At 36.2% G+C, this 13,038-nt stretch overlaps 1 protein-coding gene across 20 annotated transcripts in view; it reads left to right on the forward strand.

Annotated features, from left to right (window-relative positions):
• fry (microtubule binding protein furry) overlaps positions 1-13,038 on the forward strand; it is a 522,947-nt gene that overhangs the window by 476,598 nt on the left and 33,311 nt on the right. For all 20 annotated transcript variants that reach the window (XM_073983048.1, XM_073983059.1, XM_073983061.1 and 17 more), the window contains one exon: positions 3,886-3,991. In XM_073983048.1, coding sequence (XP_073839149.1) covers positions 3,886-3,991 — 106 coding nt within the window. The remainder of the gene's footprint in view (positions 1-3,885; positions 3,992-13,038) is intronic.

Raw genomic sequence — 13,038 nt, forward strand, 5'->3', positions numbered from 1 at the left:
TTAGTGCAGTTAATTCCTATTCCACATTGTTGTCGGCAAATTCAAATGTCCAAAAAGGGCCAAATTCTGAAGAGACCTGAAATACATTCGATCTGTTCGGAGGTAAAAGTTTCGTTTCACATTGGCTGAGGGTATATATCTGTCGGCAAAGCTGATTGCCAATTTTTTTATTTTTTTTTTTTTTTTTTTTTTTTTAAATTCATCCTAAGAGTGATGAATGTGTTTCTTTCAATATTTCATGTATCTAAGATGTTGTAAAATACAAAAATTTAAATAAAAATGTGAACTACCCCAAACAAAACAATGATGAATGTGAATCGGTGTACGTACACTCATTGAAATGATTAAACTGCTTCGATTGCAATAAATCGGGATAACCCGAACCAGGGATCTAACAAAATCTTTACGTTTCATGATTTTCTTGCCCAAAGAAGAATCTAATAAATCCTCTAAAAAACACTTTTTCTTAAAGAAAACAAAACGAATTTTTAAACCAATATTTGAGTTATTTTTTCAATGCTGACGAGCATTTAATTCAAACCAAAGCTACTAGCCACTGCATTGGTAAACAAATTCATGATTACGTTCATGTGATGTGTTATTGCAAAAATATTGACCCTCTTATGCCATACATACATATGTATGTCTGACGTATTGACGCCAATGTTGTAGAATTTTCATGAAAACCCAATGTGTGACTGACTAGTTGTCAGTCATTTAAGCAGCCACTAGCCAGAGTAACGTTTGGTATTTGATACCATTGACCAAAAAAGGGTAGTAATCGATAAATGGAAATTCGATTTGTAAACAGTTGATTTGCTGCTGAAGTAAACTGTGGGGGTGGAGCTTACAACTGTAACTGGCGACAACATGTGTGTTCATGGACACTCCCAGGTTTTCTTTATTGTTTGTAAAAGTAATTTAATTACTTTGTCAAAGAACGAAAATCAACAATTCAAATTTTGGTGAAAATATTCAAATAATCCGCCGTTGATTGATGTGTATTGTGGAGACAATACACACACACACATTTTTTATGTGGCATGTATTTAAATTGAATGTAAACACATGAAAATGTGCTTATACGAGTATATGTATTATATGCAGCTACATCAAGACCTCGTACATATATGTGTATATGGTGTAAACTTAGAACTTAGAGTTCAAAGATTGTCTACATCTGTCCACGTTTTAGTATAGCCCCCATATAACGATACCGCTCAAATTCAGGTATTTAAACCGTTTTAGCTACATTTTCAGTCCGAATTAGCTATAATTATACCCTACACCACTATGTGGGGAGGGTATTATAAGTTGGTTTTGGCCAAAATGTTTGTAACGCATCGAAATAATGGTCGTAGACCCATACTTATATACATACATATATCAAAATGAATGTCTCGACGAGCTGAGTCGATCTGGCTATGTGTGTCCGTCCGTCAGTCCGTCCGTCTCTCCGTCTGTCCATCTAAACCTTGTAATCACGCTACAGGTCGCAATTTTGATCGGATCGTCACGAAATTTTGGGTGTTGATGGGGGTCCCGGAGGGGAAGAAGCCTATTGATTTTGGTGATGGTCGGATAATATTTAGGGATAGGAATGGGCAAAAAACTTATGTGGATAAAAAGACAACGTTTTTTTCCCAAGCGAATATCTCAGCTTCTATATGGAGTATACCAAAAGCCAAACCTGACAATGAAAGTAGAAAATAACACCTTTCTAATGATGCAAAGTGGGTTCTTGTAGGTGATCAAATAACGAAGATAAAACAATAGTCGCAAATAAACCCCAAATTTTCATGCTTGCGATTTAAGTTATAATGACGAATATCACAGCTTTGGCTGGGGACTTTCCAAAAGCAAAGCCAGACTATGAACGTAGAAGATTCCACCTTTACAATGATGCAAACTAGGTCGGCGTAGGTGACCAAATAGCGGAGATATCACAATAGTCGGTAGTTCATCCCATTTTTCCATTTTTTTGGATCACGCTGCAGGCCGCAATTTTGATCGGATCGTCACGAAATTTGGAGAGATAATGGGGATCTCAAAGAGGAAGAAGCCTATTGATTTTGGTGAGGGTCGAATAATATTTAGGGGTCGGAATGGGCAAAAAACTTATTTGGATAAAAATACAACGTTTTTTTCCAAAGCGAATATCTCAGCCTCTATAAGGGGTATACAAAAAGCAAAACCTGACAAAGAAAGTAGAAAATATCTCCTTTCTAACGATGTAATGTAGGTTCTTGTGGGTGATCAAACAACGAAGATATCACAATAGTCGCAAATTAAACCCAAATTTTCATTTTTTCGATTTTAGTTATAATGACGAATATCACAGCTTTGGTTGGATACTTTCCAAAAGCAAAGCCTTACTATGAAAGTAGAAGATCCCATCTTTAAAATGATGCAAAATAGGTCGGCGTAGGTGACCAAACAACGGAGATATCGCAATATTCGATAACACATCCCATTTTTTCCATTTTTTTTTTTTTTTTTTGGAAATCACGCTAAAGTTCGCAATTTTGATCGGATCGTCACGAAATTTAGGGGGTTAATGAGGGTCCCACAGAGGAAAAAGCCTATTGATTTTGATGATGGTCGGATAATATTTAGGGGTCGGAATGAAGAAAAACTTTATTTGGAGAAAAAGTCAACATTTTATTCCAAAGCAAATATCTCAGCGTCTATAAGGGGTCTACAAAAAGCAAAACCTGGCAATGAAAGTAGAAAATATCACCTTTACAACGATGTAACGTAGGTTGTCGTAGGTTGTTGAGGACCTTTTAAAAGCAAAGCCTGACTAAGAAAGTAGAAAATCCCATATTTGAAATTATGCAAAGTAGGTTGGCGTAGGTAGTCAAATAATAGAGATATCGCAATAGTCGTTAATGCATCCCTCTTTTCCACTTTTTCTGCAATCACACTACAGGTCGGAATTTTGATCGGATCATCACGAAATTTTCTCACAGAGATAGAAGCCTATTGATGTTGGTGATGTCGACAGTAGTCAAATATAAAATTAAATATTAATTATTTTGGTTCAGTTCGCCTTAAGTCATTTGGTATAAAAGCCAGATAGGTGAAAACTTTCGTATCTCCATAAACGAAATGTTTTCGAGTGAAAAGATTATTCACAGAGGTAGTGGTGTAGGGTATCACATAGTCGGCCCCGTACCGACTATAGCCTTTCCTCACTTGTTTTACAATTTTACATTTTACAAATGATGAACATACATACATCCAAGTTTTCTATATCGGTACCGCCCGATATTTTCACTATTTCAGGCCAAAATAATTTTGGCATTTAGGGTTCCTATTTGTTCAAGTAATTTATCCACCTAAAATTGTGGGCATAAGAACAATATTTTTTTTATCCTGGAACCTAACTCTGAATTGTACGTAGTTTTCCATAGAAACTCTTAATTCGCGTCCTTTCACTTTGAGTCGTATTTATTTTGGAACGTATCAACGACGCAAAACGAGGTCTTGGTGTATATAAAAAGGATGGGTTTGGGTGTATAGCAGATAGCAGTGAACATTATGAGCAAGTGTTACAGGGGTTACTTTTTGGTCACTAAAATTATATTATAATTTATTTACGACATTAGATCAAATGTGTTCTTCTTTGGCACGGCGGTGTCGATGATTTTCGGCAATTTACACACACACGACCCGAATGCACAGAAAGAGCGTACAAAAGAGAACAAATGTTTTGATTTGTTATTGTTTTATAGCTTGCGTGAATACAAACTTACTAACACACTGTTATAAGTTGCCAATATTTAGAATTTTCTCCGTTCTCTTTTTGGTCATGTCTGCATTAGATACATATGTGTGTATGTATGTACATTATTTTTAATTTTTATTTTTCTCCTTTTTTAGGACAACCAGTTGGTGGAATCAACGATTCGCGTATTCAAGATCTTACTGTTGAAAAAGGAACAATACACACAAAACGTCATAGTGGCGAAGATCCAATTAAAACTGGGTAAGCGAGCTTTTTTTTCAATTTTGAAGATATGTATTAATATACCGTCACTACACGTCAGCATTAAATTGAGAAAAAATACTGTTAAAAATCGAAAGTTGGTATTCAAATTCAAAATATATCGAATTAATAGATGCAACGGCCATGGTAGAAGAAAATAGGTAGATTTAAATGGAAGAAAATGTATAGAACCCTGGATTTTTAATTCATATTGTCTGCTACAAAGACATAGAACTATAAAGGCTAGAAAAGTTGCATAACGCAAAAATGTTTATGAAACAAAGTATACTCGAAACATTTTATCAACAACAGGGGTATGTTAATGTTAAAAAACCCCTTAAAGCGCAAATCGGCTTATACAAAGCATATCATATCTCGACGAGATAAAGCAATCTAACTATGTGTGTCCGTCCGTGCATTACAATTTGCAATAAAAACTCCAGGCCTCAATTATGGACCGATCGTCACGAAATTTTGTGGGAGGGCCAAGTTCCGACCAGAAGAGACCCATTAGTTGTTGGTGATGCTCGTAAGGGTTGAAATGTACCAAAAACCAAATGTTTTATCTGATTTTGTAGCTGTCCTGTAGCTCACAATATTCCGATCGACCTGGAATTTAAAATAAGGGTTGAGTTTATGACAAAGAGGAAGCTTGCAATTTAACATGATGATCAGATAATAATTAGCTGCTTTAATGGACCAAAACTTTTGAGCGAAAATAAGTGGTTTTTAATATGATGAATATATCATTATTCCTTGAAGAACCGTTCCACCCACGTAAATTATATTCGGAAGAAAAATTCCTGGCCTTTCCATTTATGGCCTTATATTGATGTACATGGTGTACATGGTCAGATAACAGAGGTTCAGCATATTATATACCTGGGATCCCGGTAGTTTTAATTATTTGTAGTGTGATCACCCTAGAGGACGCATTTATAGTTAAATATTGACAACATTTGCAACCAAGGGCGATGCCAATAATTGTTGATAATGATTGGATGGTATTTAGCGGGTGAAAATGACCATATACTTTTAAAAATAGGCAAATTTAATTTTTGACCTTTCCCGTGGTGCGGATTACAATAACGGAACCACCCAATATGTAGAAGTGGGTAAGAACTCCAAAGCAGTAATTCCATTATTATTTTTTTTTTTTAGATAAACTCTCCACTAATACGGAAAGTTCAGTTCATTTGGAGATCAATCAATTGATCTCCATTTGGCGTGTATTTTAAACCACACAGATCCGTCACTTTTGCATCATCGACCAGATCGAATAGTTTTAAAAAATTAAACGTCCTTAAAACCTGTAAGATATGTATGATCCAAATACATACAAATGTATAATCTTACGCTCGGGATTATGGCGGACTGCTTTGCAAAAGCGGAAACATCATCCTTTTTATTTTGCAAAGCACAAAGGACGTATTACATTTGTGCACATCATATGACATAGAATAATTGAATATGCTAATAAAGTTATGTAAGATATACGACAAAAAATAATAGCAATTAGAATCTTTTACAAATATTGCAATATGTGTGGCATTTGGACACATACATCATCACAATTGGTATCAATGAAAAGACCAGAAGTCCTTCTTTCGTAATCCATGCGCTTATAGAGAAAAATACCCATGTAATTTCAATTAATTTAAAAAGGGTAGAACGGGTGGAACGGGCGGAACGTATCGCGACGAAAGTATATACGGGCTGAATGAGGACTTTCTTCCATGCAGTTCCTCGAAAGTTTTAGTCCACTAAAGTTGGAATTTCACTAAAATTTAGTACCCGATGAAAAGTAAAATAGCTCACGTTGTACAAACGCCAAGTTTCTTAAAGACCACAATACTACCCAACTAATAAAAAGCAATGAACACAATATTTGTTATAGTTTCCGAGAAATAGCTGTATCTTTCTACAGAAATTACCTACGTATTTTACAAAATGAGGGAAAATTGTCGCCTTTAGGCGCACCACTTGCAAACAAGCTATACGAAATGTTAAAAACAACGTATTAGCTAATCAGATGCCAGCAAACAAGCTGCTCACGGTGCTCTTGAAACAATTTTAAATGGTAGGTGCTTACAGCTCGGAAGGTTTTGCGGATTCTGAAACTACAATGTTTATAGATGAGAAATATCAAAAAACAAAAAAACAAAAATCGCGTTTTAAGTTGACATTTTTAGGGGTTGTTTAGGTTTTCACGATTTTGCTTAGAAACCGCAAGTCCTATCAAGATGGGACTAAAGAAAATGTTTTAGCTCGTCCGTTTTACCGTTTTTGAGATATAGAGGTTCAAATTGGGACAATTCAAATTCAATTCAATTCTGTATCACCCCCTTATAAAACAATGTTATGACTGCAAATTCCCAACTTAAGCATATATATCTAAAAAATGTTACAACTAAGGATAAGTTACTTAATCCAGTCTTGTAGAGAATTTTCACAGCTTTAAGATTTTCTCAGGTCCCATATCGATGAGACTTACCGTATTCAAGCACAATCGCGAAAACCTAACAAAAAAACCTACAAATGGTACAGGCTGGGAACAAATGATAAACGTCAATCCTCTAGAGAATTTTCACAGCTACAACATTTTCTTTAGCTTCATTTCGAAAGAACATCTAAAAATGTGAATTTTGACAGCGATTTATTTAAAAATGCCTACAACAATTTTTTCTTGTTTTTTTTGGATTTTTCTCATGATTTTGTTTTTTTTTTTTGGATTTTTCTCTATGAAAACAGCTGTTTCAGAATTCACAAAAACTTTACCTGTGTAAGCGGTTTTCATCAAAAGTTAGGTAAGGCGCCCCTTCATGACATTGTTTTATAAGGGGGCGATACAGTCAGTGAATTGTCCCAATTTGAACTTCTATATATCAAAAATGGTAAAAACTACGAAAATACCATAAAGGTAGATCTTGTAGAGAATTTTCATAGCTACAACATTTTCTTTAGTCCCATTTTGATATGACTTGCGGTTTCTAAGCAAAATCGTGAAAACCTAAACAACCCCTAAAAATGTCAACTCAAATCGCGATTTATTTAAAAAGCGCACCGGCGATTTTTTCTTGTTTTTTGATTTTTCTCATCTATGAACATTGTAGTTTCAGAATCCGCAAAAACGTCCAAGGTGTAAGCACCTTCCAGCACATTCCAAATTGGTTCAAGAACACCGTGTGCTAGGTTCTGGAACACAACTATAAGAAGTTGTTTTTATTTCTGCCTTATTAAGGCGAAAGTTATTTATTATCCTAAGTTATTTATAGTAGCAGGGTTCAATTGTGGTCCCACGTGCTGTCGGTGTGTGACAATTTGCTCACTCACACATTTAGACAAGAGAACATTTGTTTTTGTTTTGAAACCCCTGCCAGCATTTGGAAGTGAGTTTCTCACTCCCTCGCCTAGGAAATCACTCCGGAGACACGCCAAGGAAGATCGTTAGTGAATTACACAAAGAATTTCTATAGCCTTATTGTTATTACCTTTTATCGCGTATGCCGACACTTCGGAGTGACATCTGAGTGACTTCCAAGGCGATTGTTTACAATTGCTCAAATGTGTTGAATCTTTACCACATTTCAACAAATATAGAACATTTTCTATGCGACGTTTATATGAGACGGTGGTGCAGTGGTAAGCATACTCGCTTTGGACTCTGAAGGTCCGGGTTCGCTTCCCAAGTCAGACAACAAAACATCACATTTTTAAAATAACAAAATAAATGTATGCGGAAATTTCAAAGAATAATTTCTCTAAAAGAGCGTACTTTAAAAAATAAATAAATAAAAATAAAAAATAGATAAGCATAAAAAAAATAAAAAAAATTAAAATTTAAAAAATAAATAAATAAAAGTGAGAAAAGGCTAAAGTCGGTACGGGGCCGACTATGTGATACCCTACACCACTACCTCTGTGCATTATGTTTTCACCCGAAAACATTTCTTTTAGGGAGATACGAACATTTTCACCTATCTGGCTGTTATACCAAATGTCTTAAGGCGAACTGAACTAAAATAATTAATATTTAATTTTATATTTGACTACTATCGACTTCACCAACATCAATATGCTTCTATCTCTGTGAGAAAATTTCGTTATGACCCGATCAAAATTCCGACCTGTAGTGTGATTGCAGAAAAAGTGGAAAAAAGGAATGTATTACCGACTATTGCGATATCTCTATTATTTGACCACCTACGCCAACCTAATTTGCATAATTTTAGAGATGGGATTTTCTACTTTCTAAGTCAGGCTTTGCTTTTAGATGGTCTCCAACCAAATGTGTGATATCCGTCATTATTATTAAAATCGCAAAAATGAAAAGTTGGGTTCTATTAGCGACTATTGCGATATCTTCGTTGTTTGATCACCTACGAGAACCAACTTTACATCATTAGAAAGGTGATATTTTCGTCTTCATTGTCATGTTTTGCTTTTGGTATACCCCATACAAAAGCTGAGATATACGCTTTGGAAAAAAAACGTTGTCTTTTTATCCACATAAGTTTTTTGCCCATTCCGACCCCTAAATATTATCCGACTATCACCTAAATCAATAGGCTTCTTCCCCTCCGGGACCTTCATCAACACCCAAAATTTGGTGACGATCCGATCAAAATTGCGACCTGTAGCGTTATTACAAGGTTTAGATGGACAGACGGACGGACACACATAGCCAGATCGACTCAGCTCGAGTCATTCATTTTGGTATATATAGGTATGGATCTACGACCATTATTTAGATGCGTTACAAACTTTTTGGCCAAAACCAACTTATATAATATATATAATATAATACCCTCCCCATATAGTGGTGTAGGGTATACATATTTTTTTTTTTAATTCCAAAAACTATCGCGGAAATGATCTTCTAGAAGTGTCGCTGGAGTGACTTCCAAGACGACACGCCGGCGTGGTTCATTTCTTCACAACTGAGGTCACTTCAGGGAGACTTCCGCGACTATCGCCGCGATTGTTTTCATCGCCCTGGGAGACACACCAAAGACACTTCCGCGATAGTTGTTGCTTGCAGGGAAATGGCTTGTTGGAAAGTTACAAAAATGTTTGTGTTTTCAAACACACACAAAATACGTATATATTGGAGTGCACAGGCCTAATTCATAGTGATATTTTTAATTAATTAATTAATCAACAAGAGTTGAGCTGTGGAGAACAATTAGAATTCCGGCGAAGTCCGACACATCCAACCATTATGCTACGATCCACGTGTGGTTATGTCCGATCATCAGGCATATTAGGATGTGGCAGACGAAGGCTAAGCATTGGCAACTATTATTTATACGCAAATCATTCGCTAATGCAAATACGAATTTTAGTTAATTGAAAATCCAAACTTTTCCTATAGTCCCGAATTCGTAATCCCTCAAAAGTTTGGTCATAGAAAACTTTTATATATACCAAAACAAGTAAAAAGGCTATAAGTTCGGCCAGTCCGAACTTGTTATACCCTCCGCCACGAGTTTTATTGAAGTAAAATGGAACAATTAGTTTCCCTTCATTTATAAAGACTAGGTTCCAGACTAAATACCAAATTTCTGCAAGTTCGCTAAAACAATGTGGTTAACCTTCAAAATACCGGAATTCGGGATGTACCGTTCCATGGGGGCTATACAGAGGCGTGGATCTGTGCCGATAAGTTTCTGGGTGAAAGTTGTATACCCCCAACGAAGATTAGGTACCAAATTTTAGCCATTTCTGAGAAATATCGAGGCCACAACCATCAAAACCCGAAAATCGGAGGTACGTTCTATGGGGGCTATATTAGGGCGTGGGCCTATACCGACATATTTTATATGGAACGTATAATACCTTAAATGAGACCAAATACCAAAGTTCAGCCTTTTCGGTGCATTATTGTGGCCATAACCTTCAAAATACCGAAAATCTGGAGATACCGTTCTATGGGGGCTATACCGAAACGTGGACTTATACCGACAAATTTCAGTGAGAAAGGGAGGCTAAATACCAAATTGCAGCCATTTCGGTGGGTTGCTGTGGCCACAACCTACAAAATCGGGAGATACCGTTCTAAGGGTGCTATATTAAGCCGTAGACCCGTACCGACAAGTTTCTGGGGAAGAGTTTTATAACCCCAACAAAGACTGAATACCAAATTTCAGCCATTTTCGAGGAATATTGGGGCCACAACCTTCAAGTCACCGAAAATCGGGAGGTACCTTTCTATGGGGGCTCTACTAAGGCGTGGACTTGTACCGACAAGTTTCTAGGACGAAATTTAATACTCCAACGAAGACTAAGTAGCAAATTTTAGCCATTTCAGTGTGATAAAGAAGCTAAAACCTTTAAAATACCGAAAGTCGGGTGGTACCGTTCTATGGGAGCTATATGAAGGCGTGGACCTATACCCACAAATTTCGTATGGAACCTTTTTATATCCCAAGTGAAGACCAAATACCAAATTTCAGCCAATTCGGTGGAATATTGGGGCTACAATCTTCAAATTACCGAAAAACGGAGGTATAAGTCCACGTTTCGGTATAGCCCCCATAGAACGGTATCTCCCGATTTTCGGTATTTTGAAGGTTATGGCCACAATAATGCACCGAAAAGGCTGAACTTTGGTATTTGGTCTCATTTAAGGTACTATACGTTCCATATAAAATTTGTCGGTGTAGGCCCACGCCCTAATATAGCCCCCATAGAACATACCTCCGATTTTCGGATTTTTGAAGGTTGTGGCCTCGATATTTCTCAGAAATGGCTAAAATTTGGTATTTAATCTTCGTTGGGGTATACAACTACGTACGTACTACGTTCTATTGGATCTATATGAAGGCGTGGGCCTATATCGACAAATTGCATGTGGACTACATCACTACAAAAGCATAAGCTTATCAAGGATAAACATTTCTAGCTAGCTTTTAATAACAGAGGAATTTTTATAAACGTAAATCTATTACTTCAAAGTTATGTCCTATAGAAATCCCGAGGAACTGGGCCAACAATTTCGACAGAATCAGTATTAATTTAAAGATGAAATTACCCTGAAAACTATGATTAAAGAATATAAAGTTGCGCGAAATTTAAAGTCTACACAACTTTCACATGTAATTCGAATAATTTCAGTAGTAATTCGAAACATTTCACTTGTAATTTGAGAATTTCATTTGATATTCGAATTATTTCATTATACCCTACACCACTATGTGGAAAGGGTATTATATGTTTGTTTTGGTAAAAATTCATGTAACACCGCGAAATATTCGTCGGAGACCCCCAATGTGGTATACCAATCTTCATATCTCGGCGGGATAAAGCGATTTTTAGATGTGTGTCCGTCCGTCCGTCCGTGTGTCCGTCTGTCCATTATAAATTGTAATCAAACTCCAGGCCGCAATTATGGACCGATCGTCACGAAATTTTGTATGGAGGTCAGTTTCACATCAGAATAGATCGCTATTTTAATTGATGACCATCGTGAAATATTTAGCGGGTGAAATGTACCAAAACAAAATTTTTACCCGATTTTGTAGCTGCTTTGTAGGTCGCAATAATAGTCCGATCGCCTTGAAATTTTAAATAAAGTAAGAGTATATGACAAAGAAGAAGCATGCAATTTGAGATGGCGATCAAATGATAGTTAGAGGGTTAAATGGACCACAACTTTTGTGTGAAAATTGTGAAAATTTTTAATATACAGCTTATATCTTTTTTCCTGGAAGAGATATTCCGGGCAAGTAAGCTATACTTGGAAGAGGAACGCTTGACTTTTCTATTGATTTTAATTGCGTTGGTGTACATGATAAGATAACAGAGTTACAGTCTAATATACCCAGTAATTTGTTTGTAGTGTTATCATAAACACGCTAGAGTTCGCAATTATAGCTCAATAATCACGAAATTTTGCACGAGGTAAAAGTTTAGATAGAAGAAGATGCTTACAATTTTGGATGATTATCTGATATTATTTAGCGGGTGAAATGGACCATTACTTTTGAATGAAATATCCAAAAAAATATTTGTGGTCTATATTTTATTTCCTGGAGGGCATATGCCGGCAAAGTAGACTACATATGGAAATAGAACTACTGATCTTCTCCCTGATGCAAATTGCAATCACGTGTCTGCTAGATAACGGGCCTACTGCTTAATATATATAATGTGTTTTGTGTAGAGAACCACATTTTTCTCCCATGCTACAAAATGTCCCGATCATGACAGAAGTCCAGTGTTTGCATTATTGCATATTACGTGAAGCCATAGCGTGTTAATTGTCCAATTGGATTTTTATACATATATTGCAGCATGGGGTCGCTTCGCCACCTTTTTGTCAAAATGTTCTCGATGTCGCTACCGTTAAAGCTTTTTTGAAGTACTAATTTTTTTAAGGCACCGTGGATGTACATTGGTGTGCACTCACAACCAATTTTTGGGATAAATCGGATACAGCTTCTATACCGCTGCACTTTTTACAACTCTAATCTGCGATATTTTCAAAAACATTTGCGATATTTTCAAAAAAAAAAAATGTTGGCTTTAGCAGTAAATTACTGTGATGCGGTGTGAACTACATAGTCAATATACATATCGAATTATGGGTAATCGCGAGTACTTTAATCCTATTATTGGTTTTTTGAAATACCCGTCGTATTTTACCTATTCTTATTCATTTACGCGGTCATAACTTCCACGCAAATTAAATTTTGTAGTCAAATGTTTGAGTTTTGTTCAAAAACACCTAATTTGATCAAGCAATAGTCATAGTTACTGGTAAACTACACTAGTTCGCGTATTATAATAGTGCAAACCTCGGCTTCATGGAAACTAAATTTTTTGTCTTTCATCTTCTATATATATAAAAGAGTAGTGAGGTGAGTGACTGACTGACTGCCTGACTGACTGATTCATCAGCACCCAGACGAAACCGCTGAAGCTAGAAACTTGAAATTTTGGGTGTATGTTGCTGTTGGGGTGTAGGGGTGAGATAAGGCTGGGTTTTTGGAAATTCGACCTAGAAGTGTACGAAAAGTACTAAAAGGTACTAAATATGAAACCCT

Source organism: Musca autumnalis, unplaced genomic scaffold (genome assembly GCF_047663935.1).
Source record: "Musca autumnalis isolate F117 unplaced genomic scaffold, ASM4766393v1 scaffold_4, whole genome shotgun sequence".
NCBI classification, from domain to species: Eukaryota; Metazoa; Arthropoda; class Insecta; order Diptera; family Muscidae; genus Musca; species Musca autumnalis.